Raw genomic sequence first — 23,193 nt, 5'->3', positions numbered from 1 at the left:
GTTCTAGGGATCTAAGAGTTATAGGGTTCTAAACTACTATAATTAAAGCAAGGATTAGTAAGGAACGCTTAGCTAGGTAGTCTTGCGCTAAGTTAGAGTTAATTTAGGGGTGTAACCTATCTAGGGTAATTATTACTTGTAAGCAATTATCCCTTTAAGTAGTCTTAAGGTTAAATATATCCTATTCCCTTCTACTTAGGATATTAGCTTAGTTGTTGTAAGATCTAGGAGTATACTTAATTTAGAAGTTAAAGGGACTTATAACCTCTAGCTATCTAGCTTGCCTAGCACTAAGGACTTTAGTAGATATAAAGTACTCTAGTACTCTATAGTCTATGTATACTCTAATAAGGTGCTAAGTACTTATTAGGTTAGCACGCTATTTCTTAAAGGCGTAGATTATTACAAATAATTCTTTGTTATAGATTTTCTAGTTAAGTTTAGAACTAGTAAGGGTCTAACTAAAGAAGGATATAGGGTACTATTTCCTATTAGGATGCTCCTATAAGAGGATAGCTACAATAACTCTATTAGAGGTGTCTGTCTCTAGTTTTAGAGGGTATTTAGGGTAGAAGTAAGCTAAGCTTAGGATTGCTAGTAGGGCATTCCTAAGCTAGTTAAAGGCCTGTTAATATTCTAAAGTCTATATAAATAGGGTAGCAGGGCTCTAGAGAGTAGTTAAGGGCTTAGCTATCTTAGAGAAGTTTTCCACAAATTGCTAGTAGAATCTAGTAAATCCTAGGAAGGACTTTACTCTAGTTATTGTCTTAGGAGCGGACTAGTTTTAGAGTACTTTAACTTTATTAGGATCTACCTCTAAGCCTTTGTTAGTAAGGATATATCTAAGGTAATAGGTATAGGTTGTATAGAATTTGCTTTTCTTAATATTAGCCTATAATCTAGCAGAATAAAGATGCTTAAGGACTTTTTAAATATAGTCCTTATAAGTAGTAAGGTCTTTAGAGTAAATAAGGATATTATCTAGATAGGCGATGCAGAAGTTATCTAAATAATCTATTAGTATATTATTTATATAGCGCTAATAGGTTGCAGGTCTGTTACACAGCCTAAATAGTAGGACTTTGCATTTCTAGGCACTATACCTAGTGCAGAAAGTAGTGTACTCCTCTAAGTTAGGGTCTATTTAGATCTTATTAAAGGTAGCATAAATATCTAGCTTAGTAAAGATTTTTACTTTAGCTAGCTAGGATAATAGATTATCTATATAGGGTATTAGATACACGTCCTTTCGCGTTAAGCTATTAAGCTTATAGTAATCTATATAGATCCTAAGGCCTCTATTTAGCTTCTTAACGCATAGGATAGGAGAGGTAAATAGGCTCTAACTAGTCTTAATAAAACCTTTCTATAGGTGCTCTTATATATATTCCTTAGTAGCCTAGAGTTCCTTAGCATTTTAATAATAGAGGGGACTCTAGTAGTTTAGAAGGGGTTCCTCTAGGACTATCTTGTAGTTATAAGGCTAGTAGATTAGAAGTTTGTTAGCCTTAGCCTTATTAAAGACGTCCTAATAGGAGTTATAGTTAGATAGGAGCTTCTAATCTAACAAGCTATAGTTATAAGTATCCTATTTAGATAGGGTTTAGATCCTACGCTTAATCTTATATAGGCTAGTAGTAAAGAATTTATTAGAAGATTTTTTTATATTAAAATAGAAAGTATTAGCAGAAATAGTAGCAATTTAAAATTTTGCTAGTAGGGTAATAGTTAGTAATTAGACTAGGGTAGGTAGTGTAATAGGTTTAATAGTAGCCCTATAAGTAGCTAGAATTTTAAGTATACTACGTATCCTGTTAATTAAACTAGGACTATTTTAGTTCTAGTTCTCTTCTTAATCCTAAAGGGCGTCTCTTTATAAGATATTGTAGGTAACTAGAGTAGATAGCACTTGCTAGTAGAGTCGTACTAGAATAGGAGGTGCAGGGTCATAGGTTAGAGGATATTTCTCTAGCTAGATTAGTTAAGATTTATCTATATTAATTAGGATTTAGAAGTATTTTAGCTAGTATTATCTAATAATACAATCCTAAGAACCTAAGTCTACTATTATAAAGGGGTAGTTATAAACCTTTTAGCCACTAACTATTATATAAAGCTAAATATAGTAGGCAACTAGGGAGGTAATCTAATCCTAGAACCCTTTAATAGTAAGCTTATATAGTAACTTTTAGATAGGTACCCTAAGTATAGAAGAGATATTATAAGTAATTTTTAAATTAAGAAATAAGTAACCTTAGGCCCTAGTATCTACTAAAGCGTTTAGGTAAATACTAGATCTATTAAGGTATAGGGTTATACGTGCAAGTAAATAGGAACTAATAAATAATTTAGTTAAGGAAAGGTTTAATAGGTTATATTAAGTTAGGCCTAGGAAGGAGGATCCTCCTAGGCGTTATTATTTCCTGTCTAATAGCTATCTAAATTAGTTAATTTAGCGGTATCTTCTTCCTTAGAATTCTTAATAACCTGTTCCACATCTATAGCCTAAATCCTAGGGGGTTTAGGGTAGTTACTAGAGAAGTGCCTAAGCTTTCTATAATTATAGCAAGTTCCTATTATAGTAGCGCTAGGAATAGCTAGTGTAGTAGATAGGGGTTAAGTAGTTTAAGGGATAGTGCCTTATTATTACAAGTAGGGCATATAAGGTTTAGCTATTAAAGGTCTATTATAGGGTTTCTAATTAGCGTCTAAATAGGACTAGCTTCTAGAGTGTTAGAAGGGGGTTAGTCTTTTTCTAGATAATAGAGTAGTCTAGGTAGGAGTAGATAAGGTAGGGTATAGGCAGCGTTCTATATTAAAAGTAGTAAGATAATCTATTATAGTCTTAAAATTATTATGCTAATTCTATTAGAAAGCAAGGTTTAGCATCCTTAGGGAAGGTGTAATCTTTATCTAGAGGTAGTAATACTACTCTAATTAGGGTACTTCTCCTCTAATAGCAAGACTCTAGAATTATAACTTAAAAGTAGGGAATATCTCTATATTAGTTATATATAGGTAGTTAAATATAGTCTAACTCTTAGCTATCTTATTTCTAGTAATAAAGTAAGTTTAAAGGAGGGTAATTATTTCCTTAGCTTTTTAGAACTAAAGACTTAGGGAATTAGATAGGTAACGTAGCTCTAAGTATTCTCTTGCTAGTCCTAAGTAGTGTCCCTAGACTAACGCTATCTAAGCTCTAGAAGAGGGGTAGTAATTAGCGTTAATCTCTAGCCTATCCTAAATAGATGCTTGCTATTATCTAAAAGTAGGATTAGCACTATTACTAAGTATAGAGATATTTAGCGTCTTTTTAGATTATCTCTTAGCTTTTATAGTATATACTATAGGGTTTAATATAGAAGCTAAAGACTAGCTAGGTTAGGTAGTACCCTATATCTCCTTATAGAGGGAGGTGTTATACAACTAATTAGTAAGTTACTTAACTTATTCCTCTAACCTCTCCTTTTTAGATAGGGTTAATATATATTTATCTTTAAGGGAGGTGTTACTTTAAGATTTCCTAGGAGCATAAGGTACCTTAAGGGATAGATAGGAAGTAGGTCCTTCTAGGAGGGCGTTATTAATTAAGTCTTCCTTATCTAATTTCTTTCTATTAGTAAATAGGCTTTTAAAAGTAGCTAAACTAGATGCCCTTCCTTTGCCTTTATTTAATATTTTGTAGTTAATAAGAATAACAAATCTTTTCTTTAGGGGGTTTAGTTATAGGAGGATATTAGCTTTGCCTCTAATTCCTCTAGGCTTTTAGTAGTCTCTAGGTCTCTACCTTAATATAATCTAACGCGATTTTTCTAAAGGTAATCTAGCACTACCTATAAGTCTAGAAGTCTAAGCCTATAGGCTTTGGTTATTAGAAGTTCTAATAGCTATTCTAACTATAGAGTTATAGGGTTAGATAGCTACTAGAACTAAATTAGTAGCTTAAAATAATAACAAGTGCAATATTCTTAAATACTATTACTAGCTAGGATAATATTCTTCTTATTGTTATGGACTGGCCTTAAGGGAGAATGCAATGAGCGTTGATAATAGTATTTAGTATCTTAAAAGGAGAGATAAGCCCTCTACGCCTTTTTATAGGTGTCTAGTGTGTTCGCTTAGTAGTAGTGTTAGACTTGGTCCGTCTTGTGTTAGACCTAGGCTTGGGCATAAGCCTAAGTCCTTCACACTTATAATGTAACAACTTAGGTAGGTAGGGCATCTAAAAGGTATCCTATATAACTTAAAGGCATATAGGAGTGCGCGTCTGTATAGAAAAGGATAAGATTCCTACACCTATAGGTCTTGTATAAAAGGACAAGAAGAATATACCTATCCTAACTATAGGCGAGCTGTTCTCTATATACATTAGTGAGTCGGGCCTTTATTGGTCCTGACTTAGCATAGAACAATAGGCAGGCAATTCTGCCTTATTGTTACAGAATACATAGTTTAATAAACCCTATTTAGGTTTACTTCTTCTACCTAAACCACTTCTTAGTCTACTTTAGATAAATATGGCTACTATAAACCAGTTTTGTACCGTAGTGTAGATGTTAGGGTTTTATCCATCCCTTCTCTTCTTTAGTATAGCTCTAGAGAAATATAGTTGTACATAAATCACGGCGTTATAACGGTTAGGACGTATTACGCTTTAGAGATTTGAATATTCTTAGCAGTTAACCCACTGCTCTAACTCTGCTTCCCTCTTCTACGCTTGCCTATCGACATTTCTCTCGGCATGCTTTTCCGCCGGCGTACACGCTTCCTGGCCGGGATGGCGACTATATTCTTCAATCTTCTCCGTTTATTCATATTATGAATATTAGTAAAACCAGATAGGTTTTTTGGCTTGGTTTTTTGTTTTTCACCTGTATAACCTGTTAAGTACACAAACAAAGTGATCGGTTTAAGCATGCGTTTCAACCATTGCGGTTGACTCTTGGAGTGGTTGGCGGATGTTACAACCTTTGAATCCTGGGCCTCGGCCCAATGTGTCCCGAAACGCCGAGCCGGGTGAGCTAAGCCTCCGCCCACCTCCTCAAAGTACCGTATTCCACTTCAGAACTATTTGCCATGATTTGATGCTCCCAACAACGACAGCCTGCCGCTCCTCATCGGCTCCTCGGCTCATCATGCAATTCAAGTCAACTGAAGTACATACTACCTCGTTCCGCGATGCCTTGGCGACATCAGATCGCATTCGCTGAGCGGCTCGGAGCTATGTGATCCTCAACACCGGAGGTACTAACCTACACCAAATCACCGAGGAAGCGAAATTGAACATTAGTACACGAGGCAGGGTCAGCTTTCATCCTCTCGATCGAATTCATATACTGGGCCGACACTTGCACCAACCGTCCCCTCCATTCCATCTCACTTGACACCATGCGATCTTTTGCACTTTTCGCAGCGCTCTTTGCTGGGTTCACTGCGGCCGAGAAGCTGCTCTACCGCAACACATTTAACAGTACCAATGCGATAGCTGGCTGGGTAGCAGAGGGCCCCGTAGTAGCAAGTGTTTCGAACAACACCCTCACCTTGAGTGGTGCTGGCAACCCAAACGACTACTTCGTCTACTGGCTACCGGAAGTATTCCCAGATCGCATTCGGATCAGTTGGGAATTTTTGCCAACTCAAGAACCTGGGCTCGCTATGCTTTTCTTCGGCGCTACCGCTGTCGATGGTGGTAGCGTTTTTGATCCTGGACTGAAGCCTCGCAATGGCTCCTATCCGCAATACCACTCCAGCGATATTCGACTTCTACATGCGTCTTACTTCCGCCGCCGATGGCCTGAAGAGCGCGCATTTCATTTGGCCAACCTCCGCAAATCGCCGGGTTTCCATCTCGTCGCGCAAGGTGCCGATCCCATTCCCCCCGTGGTAGATACCCAAGGCGCCTTTTACAAAATCGAAGTTGTGAAAGATGAGCGTGAAGCCAGGTTCTCCGTCAACGGACTGCTCCTCTTCTCTTTCGATGATACGCACACAGAGACTGGCCCGGTCGTCCGTGGCGGTCGCATTGCACTGCGCCAGATGCAACCGTTGATTGCACAGTACCGAAATCTTGAAGTTTGGGGGTTGTAGTAGTATTGTAGCCCCCAGGCGATGTCATCGAGACCAAAAGACCATTTTTTGAGCGCTTGAGCGGACCGAAGAACCTAGTTCTATGCGGCTCCTCTCCGCTTCAACATATACGTACCCCGCACGGACTGGAGATGTATTTCTCCGCCTTCAGATTACTTGTGGACAGACCACCGTTATATGCGTAACGACGACATTCTAATGTGCATTGGGATTAAATTACGCCAATCTCAAGGGCCCGCCATGCTGCTGGTCTGCATTGTCTTGGCGTAACATGCAGGATGACATTTTCAATTGTACATCGAGTCTTAACATGCAATATAAGTCTGCACCATCTCTCTCGTAGAACTATTTCTTGTTGCTGCGTCTTGACCATTCACTATCATATGACCTGGATGTTGCGATGCGGGTCACTGATGTATTGTTTTCTCTTGCACTGGCATCTGTCCATACCCAGGCTGTTATTGCAAGAGCCTTGAGTGGGAAGCCAGCGGACTTCATAATCGCCGATAAACGGGCTCCGCTTCAAGATGTGGTATGCATGTGATAATCATATAACGAAATTTGATCTTGACCTCAGCAGGTCACTTGGGATGAGCATTCCCTCTTCGTCCATGGCGAGCGAGTGATATTCTGGGGTGGTGAATTTCACCCTTTTCGGTAATTCCGTACTTGCACAAGATCTTGGAATTTCACTTATTGATGACAGTCTTCCTGTGCCAGGTCTTTGGCTAGATATCTTCCAAAAGATCCGGGCTCTCGGTTACAACGGAGTTTCTTTGTATTCTGCTTGGGTACTGCATGAGCCCAAACGGGGTGATTTCAGTGCAGAAGGCCTATTCGACTGGGAACCATACTTTGATGCGGCAAAGAAAGCTGGAGTGTACCTGGTTGCTGTGAGTATCATGGTCATACCGGCTTTCCACTATTGACCCGTTTTACAGCGTCCCGGACCATACATCAATGCAGAAGTCTCGGGCGGTGGCTTTCCCGGCTGGCTACAACGCATTTCAGGCAATCTTCGAACACCCGATGCAGACTATCAAGAAGCCTCTAAAAACTACATTGAATCTATCACACCGATCATTGCCAAGGCGCAAATTACTAATGGAGGCCCAGTAATCCTCTTTCAACCGGAGAATGAGTACACTATGGGCATGAACAATGTGACCTTCCCTGATGCTGACTACATGAATGGTCTCATGCGTCAATTCCGAGACCTGGGTATCGTTGTGCCGTTGATCAATAACGTAGCGTTTCCCAACGGTATCAATGCACCCGGAACTGATGCTCCGGTCGACATCTACGGTCACGATTCGTATCCGTTGGGTATGAACTGCACAGATCCCACATATTGGATTGATGATTCGCTGCCAACAAACTGGAGGGAGCTCCATTTGAACCAAAGTGCAAGCACACCATACATGCTCGTTGAGTATCAAGGAGGCGCATTCCAGCCATGGGGCGGTGATGGATTTGAGAAATGTGCCGAATTCACGAACCACGAATTCGAGCGAGTATTCTATAAGAATAATATTGCAGCAGGCGCAACAATCTTCAACGTGTACATGGTAGGTTTTCGACGAATAGTAGGATTACCACGTTTATGCTAACCCGAAGAAGACCTTTGGTGGCACAAATTGGGGCAATCTTGGCCACGCCCAAGGATACACTAGTTACGACTATGGTGCCGCAATTACCGAAGAGCGTCAAGTATATCGTGAGAAATACAGTGAGGCGAAGCTTATTGCTCACTTTGTTCAATCATCACCTGCACTGGCATCGGCGGTACCAGGATATAATACCACTGGTGTGTACGCGGACAACACTGCAATCACCATCACGCCACTGTTTAGCGAGAAAACAAGCTTCTACGTCAGCCGTCAAACCAAATACAACGCCGTTGGCTCCGAGTCCTACAAGCTGAAGCTTCGAACTAGCGCTGGTAACATAACTGTACCGCAGCTTGGTGGCAATCTTTCGATACACGGCCGGGACAGCAAAATCCATGTTGCAGACTATGAAGTAGGCGATTTCAATGTGCTGTATTCGACCGCCGAGATCTTCACTTGGAAGAGGTATGGTAGTCGAACCGTGCTCGTCGTTTATGGTGGACCAAACGAAACACACGAACTAGCCGTGTCCGAAACAAGTGGCGGCACTGTAGCTGAAGGGTCGGGGGTGAATCTGTCGAATCGAAACGGCAACACCATACTACATTGGAGTTCTAGTCCAAATCGTCGCGTCGTACGCATTGGGTCCGACCTATACATTGTCATCCTCGACCGTAACTCAGCTTACAACTACTGGACAGTGAATACACTTGGCGATGAGGCATACTCGCACGAGGCAACACCATCATCTGAGCTCATTATTCATGCGGGATATCTAATCCGTAATGCTACTGTCGCGGAAGGAAAGATCAACCTCGTTGGTGATGTCAACGTGACAACAACAATTGAAGTCATCGGCGGTGCACATGAAAGCATCACAGGTCTTACCTTCAACGGTGTCGATGTAACAGCTAAACTCGACCGCAACGGCTTTCTTAGCGGCGTTGTGGACTTCTCAGTTCCTGCTCTTACCCTGCCTGCAATGGATTCGCTTGCGTGGAAATACATTGACACGATGCCAGAGATCAGCAACTCTTACGATGACTCACTCTGGACTGATGCTGATCATACCGAGACCAACAACATGTACTGGCCATTGACAACTCCCACCGTTCTCTGGGGTGCAGAATATGGCTATAATGGAGGATCATTGATCACAAGAGGCCACTTCACCGCAACAGGCAATGAAAGCGTGATTCATTTGAACGTCTCTGGTGGCAACGCTTTCGCGTTCACAGCGTGGGTCAATAAGACGTTCATCGGATCATGGCCTGCTACTGGCGAAGCTGCGATTGCCAACGTTACCATGAATATGCCTATGCTGAATCGTGGAGAACACTACGTCCTGACGGTGCTGAGCGACCACATGGGTCATAATGGTAACTGGTTTGCTGGATATAACGAGGTAGGAGATTGCACAATTCTGTTTCATGAGACTCGCGCTTACCGTTACTGTTACGACAGATGAAAACTCCGCGCGGAATCATAGGTTACGATTTCCCCGGCCACACCGTCTCCTCGTCCAATGCTTCTCGCGCCAACGATGGTATTAAGTGGAAGATCACCGGCAACCTCGGCGGTGAAGATTTACGCGATCGAACGCGTGGTCCCCTGAACGAAGGTGCGCTTTGGGTCGAGCGCAATGGATTCCATCTTCCATCAGCGCCTACAGCGGAATGGGCCACAAGCACTGGCCCAGCGAGTGGTCTATCGCACCCCGGTGTAGGCTTCTACATAGCAAATCTTCCTCTTGACATGCCATCCGGCTGGGACATCCCACTATCCTTTGTCTTCCACGGTGATGCATTCAATGGCCAAGGTAAAGGCTGGCGTGCGCAGCTTTGGGTCAATGGTTACCACTTTGGAAAGTTTGCAAACAGTGTTGGACCACAGCGCAGGTTCCCAGTACCAGAGGGCATCTTGAACTATCAGGGCGACAATATGATTGCTGTTAGTATTTGGGCACTGGAGGAAGGTGGTGCAAAGCCAGACGGGTTTGAACTGATTGCCGGTATGCCGGTGAAGAGTGGGTATGGTCTGGTTCCGAGGGCACCAATGTCGAGCTGGGAGAAGAGAGAGGCGGCCTACTAGACTCTGAATTGCGGGCTGGTGGAGTGTGCTTGATAGAGTGAAACTCCTGGTGCGTTCAGTAGATCTTGTGCTGATAGCTTGATCGTTAGCTTCGGTCTCCACCAGCACAAGTTCTGATCTGAATTGTTTCTTTCAAGATTTATATTGAACAAAATGTCTATTAAATTTCTTTTTTTGGAAACGACTGTCCGATCAGCGCGCACATACGAGATTGTATCCTTCACACCAAGTGACACCCTAACACGCCTTCTCCAGAGCTTCGATTCGCAAATTCGAAAAATCCTTAGGTAATGATAATGTGGAACCCAATGGGGCACTTGCCGTTGCCGCCATAAGACTCAGTGAACGATAATGTAGTGTCAGTACTGCAGATGCTGCCACCGACGCTGGTGAAAGCCTGACCAGGTCTGTAATCACATGGACCACCACCCAGCCGGTACGCATTACCAAGTGTGATCACAGGCGAGTCCGGGAAGGGGTCTGCGAGCGGAGGTTGATTGGCATAGGTCGTTTGGCCTGGGACGGGAAAGCTGGTGCCAGTGAGACCTTGGAAGATGATGTTGCCAGGTCCCTTCTCATACGCATTCCCACCACAGTCTCCAAGTGTGAGGACAAGGCTGCAGGTCTTGTTTTGAGCGGAAGCCGGTATGTCGAATTGAGTGATTGTGCACTTGTCGTTGGGTGTGACGATTGCAGACTGGCTAGCGGGGAATGCTTTGTTTGGTTCCTTTTTGGATACAGTTTGCAGGAATGCTGGGGAGAGTGTGCCTGGTGGGAGTTGGCCCGTGGGAGCGATCTGATCGATTGTGGGACAATCAGCTCGAGGACCGAGGTCTGTTGGAATGGCGACAGCCAGTGCTACAAAGCTTGCGAGGTAATGAAATGACTTCATGTTGAGCAAAGAAAGGGAGAATATATACCCAAGCCAACAGATTAGCAATGATTGTGGAAAAGAAGTTTGATCCTTTTGGATGCCGATGATAATGATAGCTAGAAGCGAATGGATCAGTGGTTTATATATCTCAATCGGGACCTGTACATCTCAACGCCGTGTCTCAGGCAGACATTGCCAAGATAGCCATTGCGGCATAAGCTTATAGAGACTCGTGCTAAGACTCGCTCCATGCTGTGCCCTTTGTGCTCAACACGAAGTAACACAGGTGTGGCTTCCACGAGATCTGCTTAGCATTATCGTGCTCTACAGCCCCAGCCTGCGTGAGTCCTTCTCTCATAGGTCGCATCTCAGGTAAGCATAACTCAATGAAGGACTAGGGCTGATTTGGGGGCCATTTGCCAGACCTTTTCAGGTCTCTAACAGCACTTAAGACATTGAGGCTACGATATGGTATCCACGCCACGTTTTTTTTTATTCGGGCTGACCTGATTTTGCCCAAGAGGTCTCATATACAAAAGGCAGCATAGGTAAGCTTCGACTCGGTCACCTGTCATGGCTTGCTCGCAGAATTAAAGGCGAGGCACGTGCTGTAACAACTTCCAGATATAGACATGCCACTTACCTATCGCTGTGCGGGAGAGATCCGGATACCGATGCTCACTTTTCGTCGAGCATGGCGATACATCCAATCATCTCCCAGGTAACGTTATGCTGCGTTTTTTTGGTCAGAAGGGAACATGACTTGTACACAATTCTTACCTATCGTATGTTATAGTCCAAGTTAGGTCTTGTAATTCGAACACACGATATGAGACGCAAAGGCGCTCAGAAAGTGCAGGTCATCAGCCGTGCTTGGGAGTAAGGCATGACTCCTTTGGGACACTTGATGAATATTGAACCCTGACGTGATCTCAAGTTCGAGTGGTATTCTTAGATCTGACTCCAGCCAGTGATCGAATTCATACAACTTTGCGAAGAAAGACTGCATAAACGATGCGATTACCACGGCTTGACAAGGTATCCGAGACGGCACTTCCACATCCCTGCTCCCGGTTCCCCACTCCCGAGGTGCTGCATCTCCGCGTGCCACCACTTCCACCTACCTAGGCAAGCTCTCGCATAGGAACTCGTCGTGGTTGCGATTACTCCGTCACAAGGCAATGATGGAGCCAGACCGTGAAAAAGCCCCGGCCAGCTGACCTGGGACATATGCAGCGAGTCCTCGCTATCGTTCGCTGATTTGGCGAACAGGGTGGAAGTTGGTTGGATTCTGTTAATTGGGCCTGTGCCTGTGAACTTCAGTCTGCACCCCGTCTCGGTATTTGAAAGTTTTCAGAGACTAGAGGTCACGATTAGGATACGGCAACGGCGGCTTGCATAATGCATTAGACATATTGCGACCAGGTATGATTAGTGCTCCATGTGAGGCAATTCTTCCTTGATTTCGAGCACGGCTGGTTTGTGTATCCTGCGTCAAAAGCGAAGCCAGACCTGGAACATCCGGTGAACTGGGAATGTGCTGCAGGAGTAGGTCGATTTGTTATTGGGTTAACAAAGTAGGAGAGGAGTATGAGTAATCGTACAAGCTGAAGACATGCTTTGTCCTTGCACGTGCGGCTAGATGTCGAGATATAACAGCGCTCCTATATTTTGCTTGCTCGATGTAGGCAGATATACCTACGCCTACTTTTCGATTCAGCCAATCCATCGTGCTTGCATGATTTGATTTCAGCATAAGTTGTCAACTTTACCTGGCTTTGAGAAATACCAAGCTATGCGGCAGCGCCTTGTGTTGCAACGTGTTCAACAAACCTAAGAAACTGCTTCTGTCGGCGCGGGTAGGTATCCTATCATGACTGACTGACGTACCAAAAGGAGCTTTGAGGGTGACGAGTCATTCTGCCATTGGGGTATGAGCCGAGAGCGTCGGGTCGTGGGCATCTGGGGCATTACCCGAGAATGTCGGATCTTCCTGCTATTGGTCATAGCTGCCAGTGCGAGCTCTTCAGAAACCCAATTCCTATGGGTTGCAGTGGGTAAACGTCTTTTGTGGGATCCTGGAAGCAGGTTGTCGGAGGGGCTTCCCGCGTTGTCCAAGGAATCTGGCGGGGTCTTACGGTATGCGGAGAGTGTGGTCCAAGGAAGAGCCAGTGTATCTCATATATTTAGGTGGCTGGCGTTTCTTCCATTCCGAATTCTTCTTTAGCATTGCCGCATTCCTCTCCCATACACTCACCGCCGCCAATCATGAAAGGAAAAATCATTTTGGAAGAGGCTTTCGCTTTGCCACGGCTGGAGGAGAAGACCAAATGGTGGGCTGGGATGTTCAGCACCGACGCAGAGTTGCACACCAAAGAAATACAGGACTTGACGGATATCCGTCTCAAGCACGCCGAGAAGCACGGTGTTGGGTACACCATTGTCTCTTACACTGCGCCTGGCGTTCAAGATGTCTGGGATCCAAAGGAGGCGCAAGCGCTCGCCGTCGAGATCAATGACTACGTTGCAGAACAAATCCGAGGTTATCCTGATCGGCTAGGCGCATTTGCGTACAACTCCCCGCACGCTTCCGTGACGAGGTCCTGGGCTGACACATGTGGACAGCACGCTCTCTATGCACAATCCACAAGAGGCCGCCGATGAGTTACGCCGATGCATCACCAAGTATGGATTCAAGGGTGCATTGGTCAACGACACGCAGCGAGCAGGCTCGGATGGCGAGGGCATGATCTTCTACGATCAACCGGAGTGGGACGTCTTCTGGAAGACCGTTGTCGAACTGGAGGTTCCATTCTACCTCCACCCACGCAACCCGACGGGCATCATCTTTGAGAAGCTCTGGAAAGATCGCCAAGTATGGGGCTTCCTACTGATGCACACAGCTTATCTTCGCTAACCTGATTTAGTGGCTCATCGGCCCTCCATTATCGTTTGCCCAAGGCGTCAGCCTTCACGTTCTCGGTATGGTGACTAACGGGGTATTTGATCGTCACCCAAAGTTGCAGATCATCCTCGGTCACCTGGGAGAGCACATTCCCTTTGACATGTGGCGTATCAACCATTGGTTTGAGGACCGCAAGAAGTTGCTTGGCCTTGATTGCAAGAAGACCATTCGGGAGTACTTCAACGAGAACATCTACATCACCACGTCTGGGCACTTCTCGACAAACACATTGAACTTCTGCTTGTCAGAGGTTGGCGTGGATCGCGTCTTGTTTTCTGTCGACTATCCTTTCGAGACCTTTGATGATGCCTGCGGCTGGTTCGATAACGCGGAGATGAATGAGGCAACCCGGGCAAAGATTGGCAAGGACAATGCGAGAAAGCTCTTCAAGCTTACATAGAGGCTTAGGCAATACATAGCAAATAGACGCCATGTAAAAGTGTTATACTGACTGGGAGATATACTCTTCAGCCCTCGTCAACGCCAAAGCCAGCTTCCTCAAAGACTCCTTCCTGTATGTGGGTGCTCCTGGCGTCTTGCCGCGACACGTAGGTACCCAACACACCTGTCAAACAACGCAAGCCTCCTTCAAAGCAAACCATGTCTGCTTAATCCAAGCGTCAGGTTTCTCGGCCTCGCCAGTAAATGGCAGGAAGAGTGCTATGTGCCGGATGCCGTCGCACTCGATCTGATCGAGAGCGGACCGGCGGCGATGGGTGATGTCCTCTGCATGCACGCTTGGTAGTGTTGCGCAGCTGGCAGATCGTGTCAAGAAGCGCCTTGAGCTCGGCAGGAAAGGCTTACGCTTGATCGATGTGTATGCGGTAGACTTGGAGCTTCTGGCGCTCGTACAACAGGTTGTTTGGGCGCGTTGGCGATGAGGCTACGGTACGGTACATCCGAGTAGGCACAGATGTTAGCGAACTACCGGTAGAGCTGATGCGATGACATACCTATTTGCCGCACGCGCAGGGTTCAGATATACCTCAAGCATTCTTCTCACCACAAAGCATGTGCAAGGGCTTCATTCAGGTTCCGAGCAAAAGAGCGTCATGTCTTGTCCTACTCGTTTATACCCACTTCGAAAGCCGCCAAATCACCGGCTTCCCATACCTACCCAGATGGAAACTCCGTCTCCCCGACGATTGCCAGCGAGTGTTTACCACCTACATGGGTTTGCAGCAGCATGACTCTGATTCGCGAGCAAACAGTGCTCGACTGGACATTGTAAATGCCATTCAAGACTGGATACAGAGAAATAAAGCACTCGTGGTTTCGGAATCATTCGACATGATCGGTGGGCAGGATATGAAAGGTAGTCCGGCTTGGGTGTGCTACTGGACTGATACCTATCGCAATGCGAGATCAAAACTACAATGCTTTGGATCTCTTGCAGATTTACCACACGCTGGACTCGTCGGCTAGTGATGTAATCGGCATTTGGCAAGAAAGCTTCGTCACAGAAACTTCCCGTCTTGAAACCTACTACTCCGGCCTTGACTATCTCCCTGGTCTAGCCAGACTGCAAGGTGCAAGCTCCGACATGAATGCTCAATCCTCGTGTATTGTCCTTCCAAACCCTGGAGATGTTGCGGCCAAACAATGGTGAACATTTTGTGCCGAGAGCCCAGCATTCAACCGACAAATCCAGTCTCTTCCGTCCAGAACAGACCATAAGTACCTTCTCCTACAAAGTCTCCATATTCAAAATGAGCCGTTGCTCGATATGAACGCGCCATACAGCGCATGAGATCAGCAATCAGCAAAAGACAGCCAGCGTCATCCGCTGTCACCCTCAGAATCCTTCCAGAAAGATCCTCTTCACCTCCTTGACACATGTATCAAGTCCACCAGCGATGAAAGGCAGGATTTCCGACCGCATATTGGCATCAGCGACAGCTCCCGCCCTGAACTTGGCTTCGTCAAAAGCTTCGTCGTGGGGGAACATTCGCAAGTTTGGGCACTGCACAAGCGTTCCACGGGACCCAATCATTCCATTTTTACCCGCTACTCTGCGTTGGTAGGTTTGCAAGTGTTTCGTTCCGTAAAGGTTGATGGGCATCTGTCGTCCAGTTGACAAATGGCCTACCAACAAGCCGGCCCAGAAACCCCGCCATGTGATCTGTCGTAGTTCACTCCTGTAATACTTGATTGTGATTTTAGGGTTGGCAACGCAAAAGTCTGTAATGAATTTGACAGGATACGCTTCAAAATCGACTTGATGCCTAATCTTGGGGATCTGTGAGGGCACTGGCAATGTGGCCGAGTCACCATGACTCTTTGTTGACTTTAGAATGATGGTCCGTATCTTCGACAGCCAAGCATGGTCGCAGATGTGCAGACAGCGAGCAAGTTGTATGTCTGCAGGGAGGGGGCATATCGCGTCTTCTTGGCACACCAGGTTGTTGTACCTCATCTCGAGTCGTTTGGTCTCATGGTGAAGCTGTCGACAGACGTACTTGAGTTGATTCATCTCTGTATGTGACTCCCCAGTCTCGCATAAATGGATTCGAGATACGGAAGGGGCTTTGTAATAGGCAAATAGGATCTTTGTGCCGGTATTCTCCCGCTTGGTAACCCTAGCCTCAGTCTCTTCTGGGGGCAATTCCATTTCCTGGGGATCGCGATAGAAAAGACTACCAGTCTCAGAGACTAGAGCGTATTCATAGATGTAGTTTCGGATCTCTGGCGGGAGGTCGAGTAGATTGGGCGGCGCCATCGCTGGGCTGGGGGCTTTCTCGACGTTGTTGCGGATTGCAAAATTTGGTTTGATCGAGAGTGGAAGTGGAGGGTGAGCAAAGCAGGCTACAGAGTCAGAATGAGGAGATATATTATAGTGAATAATGGCGTCATACAAACGCTACTTCACTTACTTGAGCTGTTGTCGCAGTCAGTGGGTCCGTGTACTAGTTGTGGCTCATATCCGCGGTCACCTTCATCATTCACAGCCGATCATCGGAAATATTCGTTAAGTGTGTCCAGCCTATACCAACCTTCTTGTTTGCTGCCTGGGATCTGAGAAGACGTCCAGCTTTCCAGCTCTCCTGCTCCTTCTCGTCTCGCCAATCAAGCGCTAATTGAGAGTGCAAGATCCTCAATAGAAGCCAAGTATAGCCCTTAACCCTCTTACCGGTACTCTAGTCTACAATATTGATATAACACCTTCCTCATCTACTGCGGCCGAACTACAACATATATCGGCTACGACAGTGTTCCTTGCTGCAATACCATATATGCCCATGATCCTCAACATCATCGCCCTCTGGGACTTCTTTTGCCTCACTGTCTTCGTAGACAAAGGCGCCATCAACACCACCTCTGTCAACCCCTTGAACGAGACCCTGGCTTCTGGCAGCACCAACAGCATGTCGCCATCGCAGGTCTTCAGGATTGGTGCACATTCCACGCCAAGGTCTGAGAGTTGTGCATTTCTAACGTGAACACCAACGTCCGCCTCAAGTTCTCCTACGCTCGTGGCCCGAACAGAAAGAAGACTCTCGGGCTTGGAATGCCGGTTTCCGGGAACTTGCTTCTCTTGGGAGATATCCTTCAGTGGGCTAAGGATATGAAGATCCACGGCGAGCCAACGATGATCCAGTGAAAATCCCCAATCCACATTGAGTACCTGTACGGGAGTCACAAGGACGGGAGGAGGGGTTGGAATGACAACGAGCAACACCAAGGTCGGCTTCGGAGGAGTTGGGGCCCAGGACCCTTGATTTGCAAGGGCAAGCGGCTAATTCTTACTAACTTCGTCTGTTTCTAGTAGTATTGGTAGTGGTTGATATACCACTAATATGCTCTAGTGGTACGATGTAGACTGTGGCTTCACTTGCTTAGAAGCGTAGAGCTTTCGACATGATCACACGCAAGATTGTCGGAAGACGAAGTCGATCAGCTTGATACGAAGATTGACTAACTCTTCGACAAGGTGTCGGATAGATATACAGCTACATACCTTATCTACCCATGAATCACAAAGATTCTTCGATTGCCGCCAGCTCATCCATTGCGTTCTTGACACTCGTTTTGATAGCATCACTGACGGGTAGGTATGGTCGTCTCGGCTTCAGCTTGTCTTCCGCGCCCTCTATTCCAGCTAGCCTCGCGCTGTACTGGCTTACAGCGTGCTTCGTGGGCGCAATACCAGCTTTGATAGGGCTCTCAGCTAGTGCGGCTTTTCGATGCAATTCCAGAGCCTCTTGTGTCTTGCCATTCGTGTATAATTCGTAGACTTTTGAGCAGACTTTGGGGAACACGTTGCTGAACGCCGAAACACAGCCTGCACTTCCAACCGCAAGACCAGCCACCAGCCAGTCAGCCTGTCCAGCATAGGTTGAGAATTTGTCAGAAGGTAGCTCTGCACATAGACGGGTGATTTTCGCCACGGATCCGCAAGTCAGCTTGACTCCCACAATCTTGCCCGGGTTACGTTTCGCAAGGTCGGCGATGGTGACGGAATCCAGATCCACGCCATTGCATATACCAGGAAAGTTGTATATGACAATTGGTAGATCGCCCTTTTGCGCGACTTCGTCGTAGAAGCCCACTACTACTTCTTTGGAGGTCGCAGCGCCGTAGTAAGCAGCTGGCAATAACAGGCCGTAATTTGCACCTGCCGCGACCGCATCTTTGATATTTTCAAGCACTTGAGCAAGGGAGAAACCGCTGACGCCGACCATCAAGGGGTAGTTTGGTCCAACTGCTTCGCGTGCAGCCTTCACCAAAGCGATCTTCTCATCGCGCGTGAGCAAAAAGGCCTCAGCGTTGGATCCAAGGATTACGAGACCTGTTAGGCCGGATTTGGCCAAGTAGGAGAAGTACTTCCTCTGGGCGTCAAGGTCCAGGTGAGCGGTCGTGGTGTCGTAGAAGGTTACTGCAGGACACCATACACCAGCAGCGGGAGGAGGGGCCATGATTGTAGCGTGAACTTGGGTCAAGGCCTGATTGTGATGAGATTGATGGCTATTCTTTCCAGAGGAACCGGAGGAAGATTCGAGTCAAGACGCAGCTTGTAATCGAGCAAAGGTCTTATAGAACGGTAACCTGTGCGCAGTAGAATTCAGAATCCTACAGTAGAAGTCTGAAAAAGGTGGGATGAGTTGTAACGGGTCCATTCCGAAGGCCTGCAATAACCGCACATATAAGTTACCGTACGGTATTCCGATAGTTCCGAGATTAACTTCATCAACCTCAGCGAGTACAATCAAGGTAGCCAGGAAAGGAGTCATCGTCGGATTAGTGCATTAATATTTCTCTGCCTAGCCCAGTCTGGATCAAATTCAGGTTGAGCTATCTTGTTCGTGTATCATTTTCTACCAGTCTGTCCTCCAAGAACCTTCATCCCCACCCATCCATCCCCAGAATCTTAAAACTGCCCATGTCTATCTTCTAAAACCATAGGAAAGAAAGGCCACACATAATAACCAGGACTTGCGCTCCAAGTCATACTACCGCTACAAAAGGGTTTGAAAGTGTGAGAGGTGGGAGGTTCGGTTGGGTTTCAGTTGACTTTGTGGGTGAGAAGAGATGATGGGTTTGAGTATCGTGGGTATTTAGATATTGCTAAGGCTTGGGAGGAGAGAGGAAACTGAGTTAGTTGATGAGTCCTGTTGAGATATTTATAGGGCAGAACACTAAGCTGACTAGCTGACTGTCTGTGATATTATTCCTGCATCCGTGTACGACGATCTCCAGGCTCCAGGCCCAGATTCTCATACAGGGGTTCTCGCTGTGTGCAACCAAAGCCTCGAAGGCCTACATCCTCCCAAGGCAATAACATCAACACTCTCCCGCGACTCCTCCAAACACTCCACTCCATCAACACCCTCTTCCCCTCTAGTCCGCCCCAACATCAACACCCACACTGTGACCCAGCGTCCTCCACCCCTCCACTCCCCAAGGCGCCATCACAACCGCCCTCTGTGCATCCCCCACCCTCCCTGTCCTAGCCATCGTCCCCGCCAACTCCAGCGCGCCCAAGACCCCCCTAGGCGGCGCACTCTTAACCGCCGTCTGCAACGACATAGTCCGCGCAAATGAGTCATCATCCGCTGAATCCGCGAGTTCACTCCAGCCTGTGTGTTTCCACGGCGCGAGCATAACACTACGGCGAGCGTCGTGTAGAGCGTCGTCTTGGGGCCCGAGGCAGATCGACATGGCTTCAATGACTTTTTCGACACGTGCGAGTTGCATGTCGCTAATGGATTTATTGGTGCGCAGGCGGTCGAGGTCGTCCTTAATAGCTTCCATGGTTTCAGTGTCGTCGTCGAGGACGGTCATAGCGCCGATGAGCGTTAAAAGTCCGACATGGCCTTCGTGTTTCTCGACGGCGGTGAAGAGTTGGTCTCGCGCAACTTGTTTCTCGTCTTCTCCACCCTTGGCCCAGAGAACTTCGGCAAGGATACAGATGATGTCGGGGTTTGAGCCTGTGGCCTCGAGGCAAGTGCGGAAATATGGGATCGCTGCGTCGAGGGCACCGCTAAAGTACTGTGCGAGACCAGCTGTAAGACGCGCTGATAGCTTGACCTTAGCAAGCTGTTCTTTTGTCAACGCAGACTGGGACGTGTCATCGTCGAGTTCAGAGAGGAGATCCAGAGCGGTTTCTGCTTCTTCTATTGCGGTAGATACAGCGTCTGTAGCGAGGAAGTTTCGCGCAAGATCTGTCTTCGCTTGGGCAACGCGGGCAAGTGCGATTAGGGATTCGGATTTCTCGTAGTCTTCTTCCACTGTTGCTGTGACGGCCTGGAGAGCAGTGACTGCGGCGTCATGGTTACCAACACGTTCCAGGAATAGCGCAGCGAGATGCTTGTGTGGAATGTCGTATGGTGCTTGTAAGTTGATCTGCTGCAAAGCGAACAAAGGTTGTATGAGATTTGTGATGTCGCTCGATGTGGAAGATGAGGAAACGAGAAAGTCGAATGTTGAGACGGCGTATTGGCGTTTCGTTAAGAGTAAGGATGATTCAGACAATTCAAAGGCGTGGGTGAAGTGGGAGAGCGCTTCAGTGGCTTCTCCAGTCAGGAGAGCGATGATGCCTTCCCCGACCCATGCAAGCGAATAGTCTGGATCTTGAGATTGTGCTCGCGAAAAGGCCATGTGTGCTAACTCTGTGTCGTTTTGTAGGAGGTACAATGCTCCCAGATTCGTCCATGTATGCACACTTCGCTCGTTCAGATGTAAAGAACGAACGAACGCGTGCTGGGCGACCTTTGGGCTCAAAGTTGTCGTAACCACACCTAACGAGTTCCAAAACTCAGAGTTGCCGGCCTCGAGCTCTATTGCACGCTTGAAGCATCGCATTGCAGCGTGCAGGAAAGATGTAAGCCGCGATTCATCGTGAGTCTCCTGCTCTAGGCAGACATGTGCTCGATACTCTGTCCATCCGAGGTTGTACCATGCCACTGCTTGTGCATGGATATCATTGGCGCAGCTCGATATCGCTCGTTTCTGTGCAAGGATAGAGGCACAAATCACCTTGGTTAACGCATCGTCTTTCCCTGGTGATAGTGACGACAACGCTTCCTTTCCGACACCGTCGATATCCTTGTGCTCATCATAGTCGACACCAACATCCGATTTGCTGCTGAGGATTTGCTCGACCTTGTCAGCCGAGAAGTCGACCAGCTTTTCTTGTACCCAAGTGAACAGACTGCAAGCATCTCCCAAAGCCTTCCAGAGATTAAAAGCGTCGGGCTTGTACTCTGTTATCAGCGCCGCAACCTCGATGGCTCGAACCGCACTATCTGCTGCCTCACCAAAAAAGCCCGTCTGGATGCAGTGCCAGCCCCTCTCTACAAGTGTCTGCAGTAGAGCGATAGACACGCCAAATTCCTTGGGCCGTTTTGCCAAGACTGCTTCATACCCAGCAAGCGCTTCATCGAACTCGCTCAGTTCACGATTGACATTGGCGAGCATGTACTTTGTAAACCAACTCTCATCCTCCGTCTTCTTAAATACGATTCCATCACCGGGGTTTTCGGCGTAATTGAAAGCCCGCGAGGCAGAGTTGTAGCGTCCAGAATTGTGGTAGCTCTCACCGAGACCGACGTAAGAGTAATAGTCGTCCGGGCTAATGCGGAGTGCCGATAAGAATGAGACGACACTCTTTTGATATTCTTGCTTGTTCATTTGAACAACACCAAGAGCTGAGTATGGCCAGCTGACTCCCTTCCTCTTTGAACCGGGTACTTGGCGGGCCTTGCCTGAGTCTACGACTCGTTGCGCTACGACTTCCACAATGTCCCACTCTCCCTGGTTGGCAAATAGCCTTGCCAGACGCTCGGCTGCGACAATCTCCGATGGGGACAACTCGAACGCCTTTTGGAAGCATTGTCTCGCACGTTTGCGGTCTTTGTTGTAATCCTCGTAGAAGATGCCAAGCAAGGTGTAGGGCGGTGCATAGTTTGGATTCGCTTTGATGGCCGCAAGTAGCTTTGCGTAAGCTCCATTTCGATCCTTACGTGCAGCCTTGGAAGTGTCGAGCTCCCATATGCAAACCCCTATTCTATAGAGTGTTTGCGCGCGGAGCTCACGGCCACGCTGCTTTGAGGCATCTAGCTGTGGATAGTCTAGGTAACCTTGCAATTTTTCTAGTCCTGTCTTGTAGTCACCGGCGAGCGCCTGACACCACGCCGATTCAGCGCCAATGCGGCCATTTGATGGATCTTGCTGCAATGCTTTCTCAAGGAACTGGAAAGCTTGCTCGTACTCTTCTTCTTCTTCGAGCACAAGGCCGATACCTATCAAAGCAGCTGTGAACTTTGGTTTGCGCTTAAGGACTCCTTGAAATATCTCTTTTGCTTCTTGATGATTCCTTGGAGCCTGGTAGTAGACGAGAGCGGTGGCAAGAGTACTGTTGAGAGCATCGCGAGTCCTTTGAAACGACAGGTCGGTCTTCTTCGCCTCTATCGCAGCATACTTTAGGCCTTTGCGGGCGCTTTCGACTGCACTTTCATATTCTTCAAGTGAGAGGTAGAAATCTGCAAGCAAGCAATGTGCCAATGGTGACTTTTCGCATTCGCTTATGCCCTCCTATAAAATGTCAGTATACAGCACATGATGGCCCGGTCCAACTGTTGAGCCTGCACTTACTGTCATCAATACCAAACAGTCCTCTTGCGAGACTGGTACATCTTGGACAAGGGATACCCCGCCTTCGCTCAGATCCGGTCGGTTGTCTTCGTCTCCTTCCGCCGAGAGAGGGTATTTGGATATCCCACTACTCAGCCATCCTGTAATGACCTTGGACAGGCCCTCTGCCGGGAACAGGGTGACATATTGGCGTAATATGGATATGTCCAGGTCCAAAAGGTCATGGGCACTGTCAACATGTGACGCCATGACTTTCGATGACTACCTAGACCAGCTCAAGCCAATGGAAGTCGCCCTAATGCTGAAATGATGGAAACAGATTGCGAAAAGAAGTGTGCGGAGCGGCAAAGCTGGGTAAGAAAGTTGGTTCGTGGCGGGACACGGCGATTGGGGTTGAAATGTTTGTGCCTTCTCGTAGGTACCGGTAGGGCTGAATCCACCATAACTGTACCGGTACGCACTAAACTAGAGCA

The 23,193-nt window shown here is 46.9% G+C and overlaps 10 protein-coding genes across 10 annotated transcripts; 5 read left to right on the top strand and 5 right to left on the bottom strand.

Annotated features, from left to right (window-relative positions):
• Positions 1-5,388: 5,388 nt before the first annotated feature.
• Positions 5,389-6,087, top strand: IAQ61_010093 (uncharacterized protein; the record flags this gene model as incomplete). Its single annotated transcript, XM_003841421.2, has 1 exon — positions 5,389-6,087. The coding sequence occupies one exon, from the start codon at positions 5,389-5,391 to the stop codon at positions 6,085-6,087; it is 699 nt and encodes a 232-aa protein (XP_003841469.1).
• Positions 6,088-6,358: 271 nt separating this feature from the next.
• IAQ61_010092 (uncharacterized protein) lies at positions 6,359-9,788 on the top strand (the record flags this gene model as incomplete). Its single annotated transcript, XM_066098658.1, has 5 exons — positions 6,359-6,380; positions 6,766-6,984; positions 7,057-7,601; positions 7,678-9,102; positions 9,162-9,788. The coding sequence occupies 5 exons, from the start codon at positions 6,359-6,361 to the stop codon at positions 9,786-9,788; spliced, it is 2,838 nt and encodes a 945-aa protein (XP_065951203.1).
• A 283-nt stretch (positions 9,789-10,071) lies between these two features.
• IAQ61_010091 (uncharacterized protein) lies at positions 10,072-10,680 on the bottom strand (the record flags this gene model as incomplete). Its single annotated transcript, XM_003841419.1, has 1 exon — positions 10,072-10,680. One exon carries the CDS (start codon positions 10,678-10,680, stop codon positions 10,072-10,074), a length of 609 nt encoding a protein of 202 aa, XP_003841467.1.
• Positions 10,681-11,612: 932 nt separating this feature from the next.
• IAQ61_010090 (uncharacterized protein) lies at positions 11,613-14,076 on the top strand. Its single transcript, XM_003841417.2, has 5 exons — positions 11,613-12,503; positions 12,553-12,801; positions 12,853-13,232; positions 13,288-13,537; positions 13,590-14,076. The coding sequence occupies exons 3-5, from the start codon at positions 12,931-12,933 to the stop codon at positions 14,025-14,027; spliced, it is 990 nt and encodes a 329-aa protein (XP_003841465.1). The 5' UTR covers positions 11,613-12,503; positions 12,553-12,801; positions 12,853-12,930; the 3' UTR covers positions 14,028-14,076.
• Positions 14,077-14,195: 119 nt separating this feature from the next.
• On the bottom strand, positions 14,196-14,526 carry IAQ61_010089 (uncharacterized protein; the record flags this gene model as incomplete). Its single annotated transcript, XM_003841416.1, has 2 exons — positions 14,196-14,382; positions 14,432-14,526. 2 exons carry the CDS (start codon positions 14,524-14,526, stop codon positions 14,196-14,198), a joined length of 282 nt encoding a protein of 93 aa, XP_003841464.1.
• Positions 14,527-14,638: 112 nt separating this feature from the next.
• IAQ61_010088 (uncharacterized protein) lies at positions 14,639-15,052 on the top strand (the record flags this gene model as incomplete). The annotated part of the gene is made up of 1 exon (XM_066098657.1): positions 14,639-15,052. The coding sequence occupies one exon, from the start codon at positions 14,639-14,641 to the stop codon at positions 15,050-15,052; it is 414 nt and encodes a 137-aa protein (XP_065951202.1).
• A 370-nt stretch (positions 15,053-15,422) lies between these two features.
• Positions 15,423-16,346, bottom strand: IAQ61_010087 (uncharacterized protein; the record flags this gene model as incomplete). Its single annotated transcript, XM_003841414.2, has 1 exon — positions 15,423-16,346. The coding sequence occupies one exon, from the start codon at positions 16,344-16,346 to the stop codon at positions 15,423-15,425; it is 924 nt and encodes a 307-aa protein (XP_003841462.2).
• A 422-nt stretch (positions 16,347-16,768) lies between these two features.
• On the top strand, positions 16,769-17,346 carry IAQ61_010086 (uncharacterized protein; the record flags this gene model as incomplete). The annotated part of the gene is made up of 3 exons (XM_066098656.1): positions 16,769-17,020; positions 17,047-17,179; positions 17,226-17,346. The coding sequence occupies exons 1-3, from the start codon at positions 16,861-16,863 to the stop codon at positions 17,344-17,346; spliced, it is 414 nt and encodes a 137-aa protein (XP_065951201.1). The 5' UTR covers positions 16,769-16,860.
• Positions 17,347-17,601: 255 nt separating this feature from the next.
• Positions 17,602-18,543, bottom strand: IAQ61_010085 (uncharacterized protein; the record flags this gene model as incomplete). The annotated part of the gene is made up of 1 exon (XM_003841413.1): positions 17,602-18,543. The coding sequence occupies one exon, from the start codon at positions 18,541-18,543 to the stop codon at positions 17,602-17,604; it is 942 nt and encodes a 313-aa protein (XP_003841461.1).
• A 922-nt stretch (positions 18,544-19,465) lies between these two features.
• On the bottom strand, positions 19,466-23,113 carry IAQ61_010084 (uncharacterized protein; the record flags this gene model as incomplete). Its single annotated transcript, XM_003841412.2, has 2 exons — positions 22,721-23,113; positions 19,466-22,660 (listed from the first exon to the last, which is right to left on the bottom strand). Exons 1-2 carry the CDS (start codon positions 22,967-22,969, stop codon positions 19,466-19,468), a joined length of 3,444 nt encoding a protein of 1,147 aa, XP_003841460.1. The 5' UTR covers positions 22,970-23,113.
• Positions 23,114-23,193: the final 80 nt, after the last annotated feature.

Source organism: Plenodomus lingam (assembly GCF_022343315.1).
Source record: "Plenodomus lingam strain CAN1 chromosome Unknown contig_8, whole genome shotgun sequence".
NCBI lineage: Eukaryota > Fungi > Ascomycota > Dothideomycetes > Pleosporales > Leptosphaeriaceae > Plenodomus > Plenodomus lingam.
The sequence above is the reverse complement of the archived record's forward strand: the minus strand, read 5'-3'. Positions and strand labels throughout refer to the sequence as shown.

Coding starts and splice junctions, on each gene's coding strand:
- IAQ61_010090 (XM_003841417.2), top strand. CDS start 12,931: ATGAAAGGAAAAATCATTTTGGAAGAGGCTTTCGCTTTGCCACGGCTG. Junction 13,233..13,287: donor GATCGGCTAGGCGCATTTGC/GTACAACTCCCC, acceptor ACATGTGGACAG/CACGCTCTCTATGCACAATC. Junction 13,538..13,589: donor AGCTCTGGAAAGATCGCCAA/GTATGGGGCTTC, acceptor AACCTGATTTAG/TGGCTCATCGGCCCTCCATT.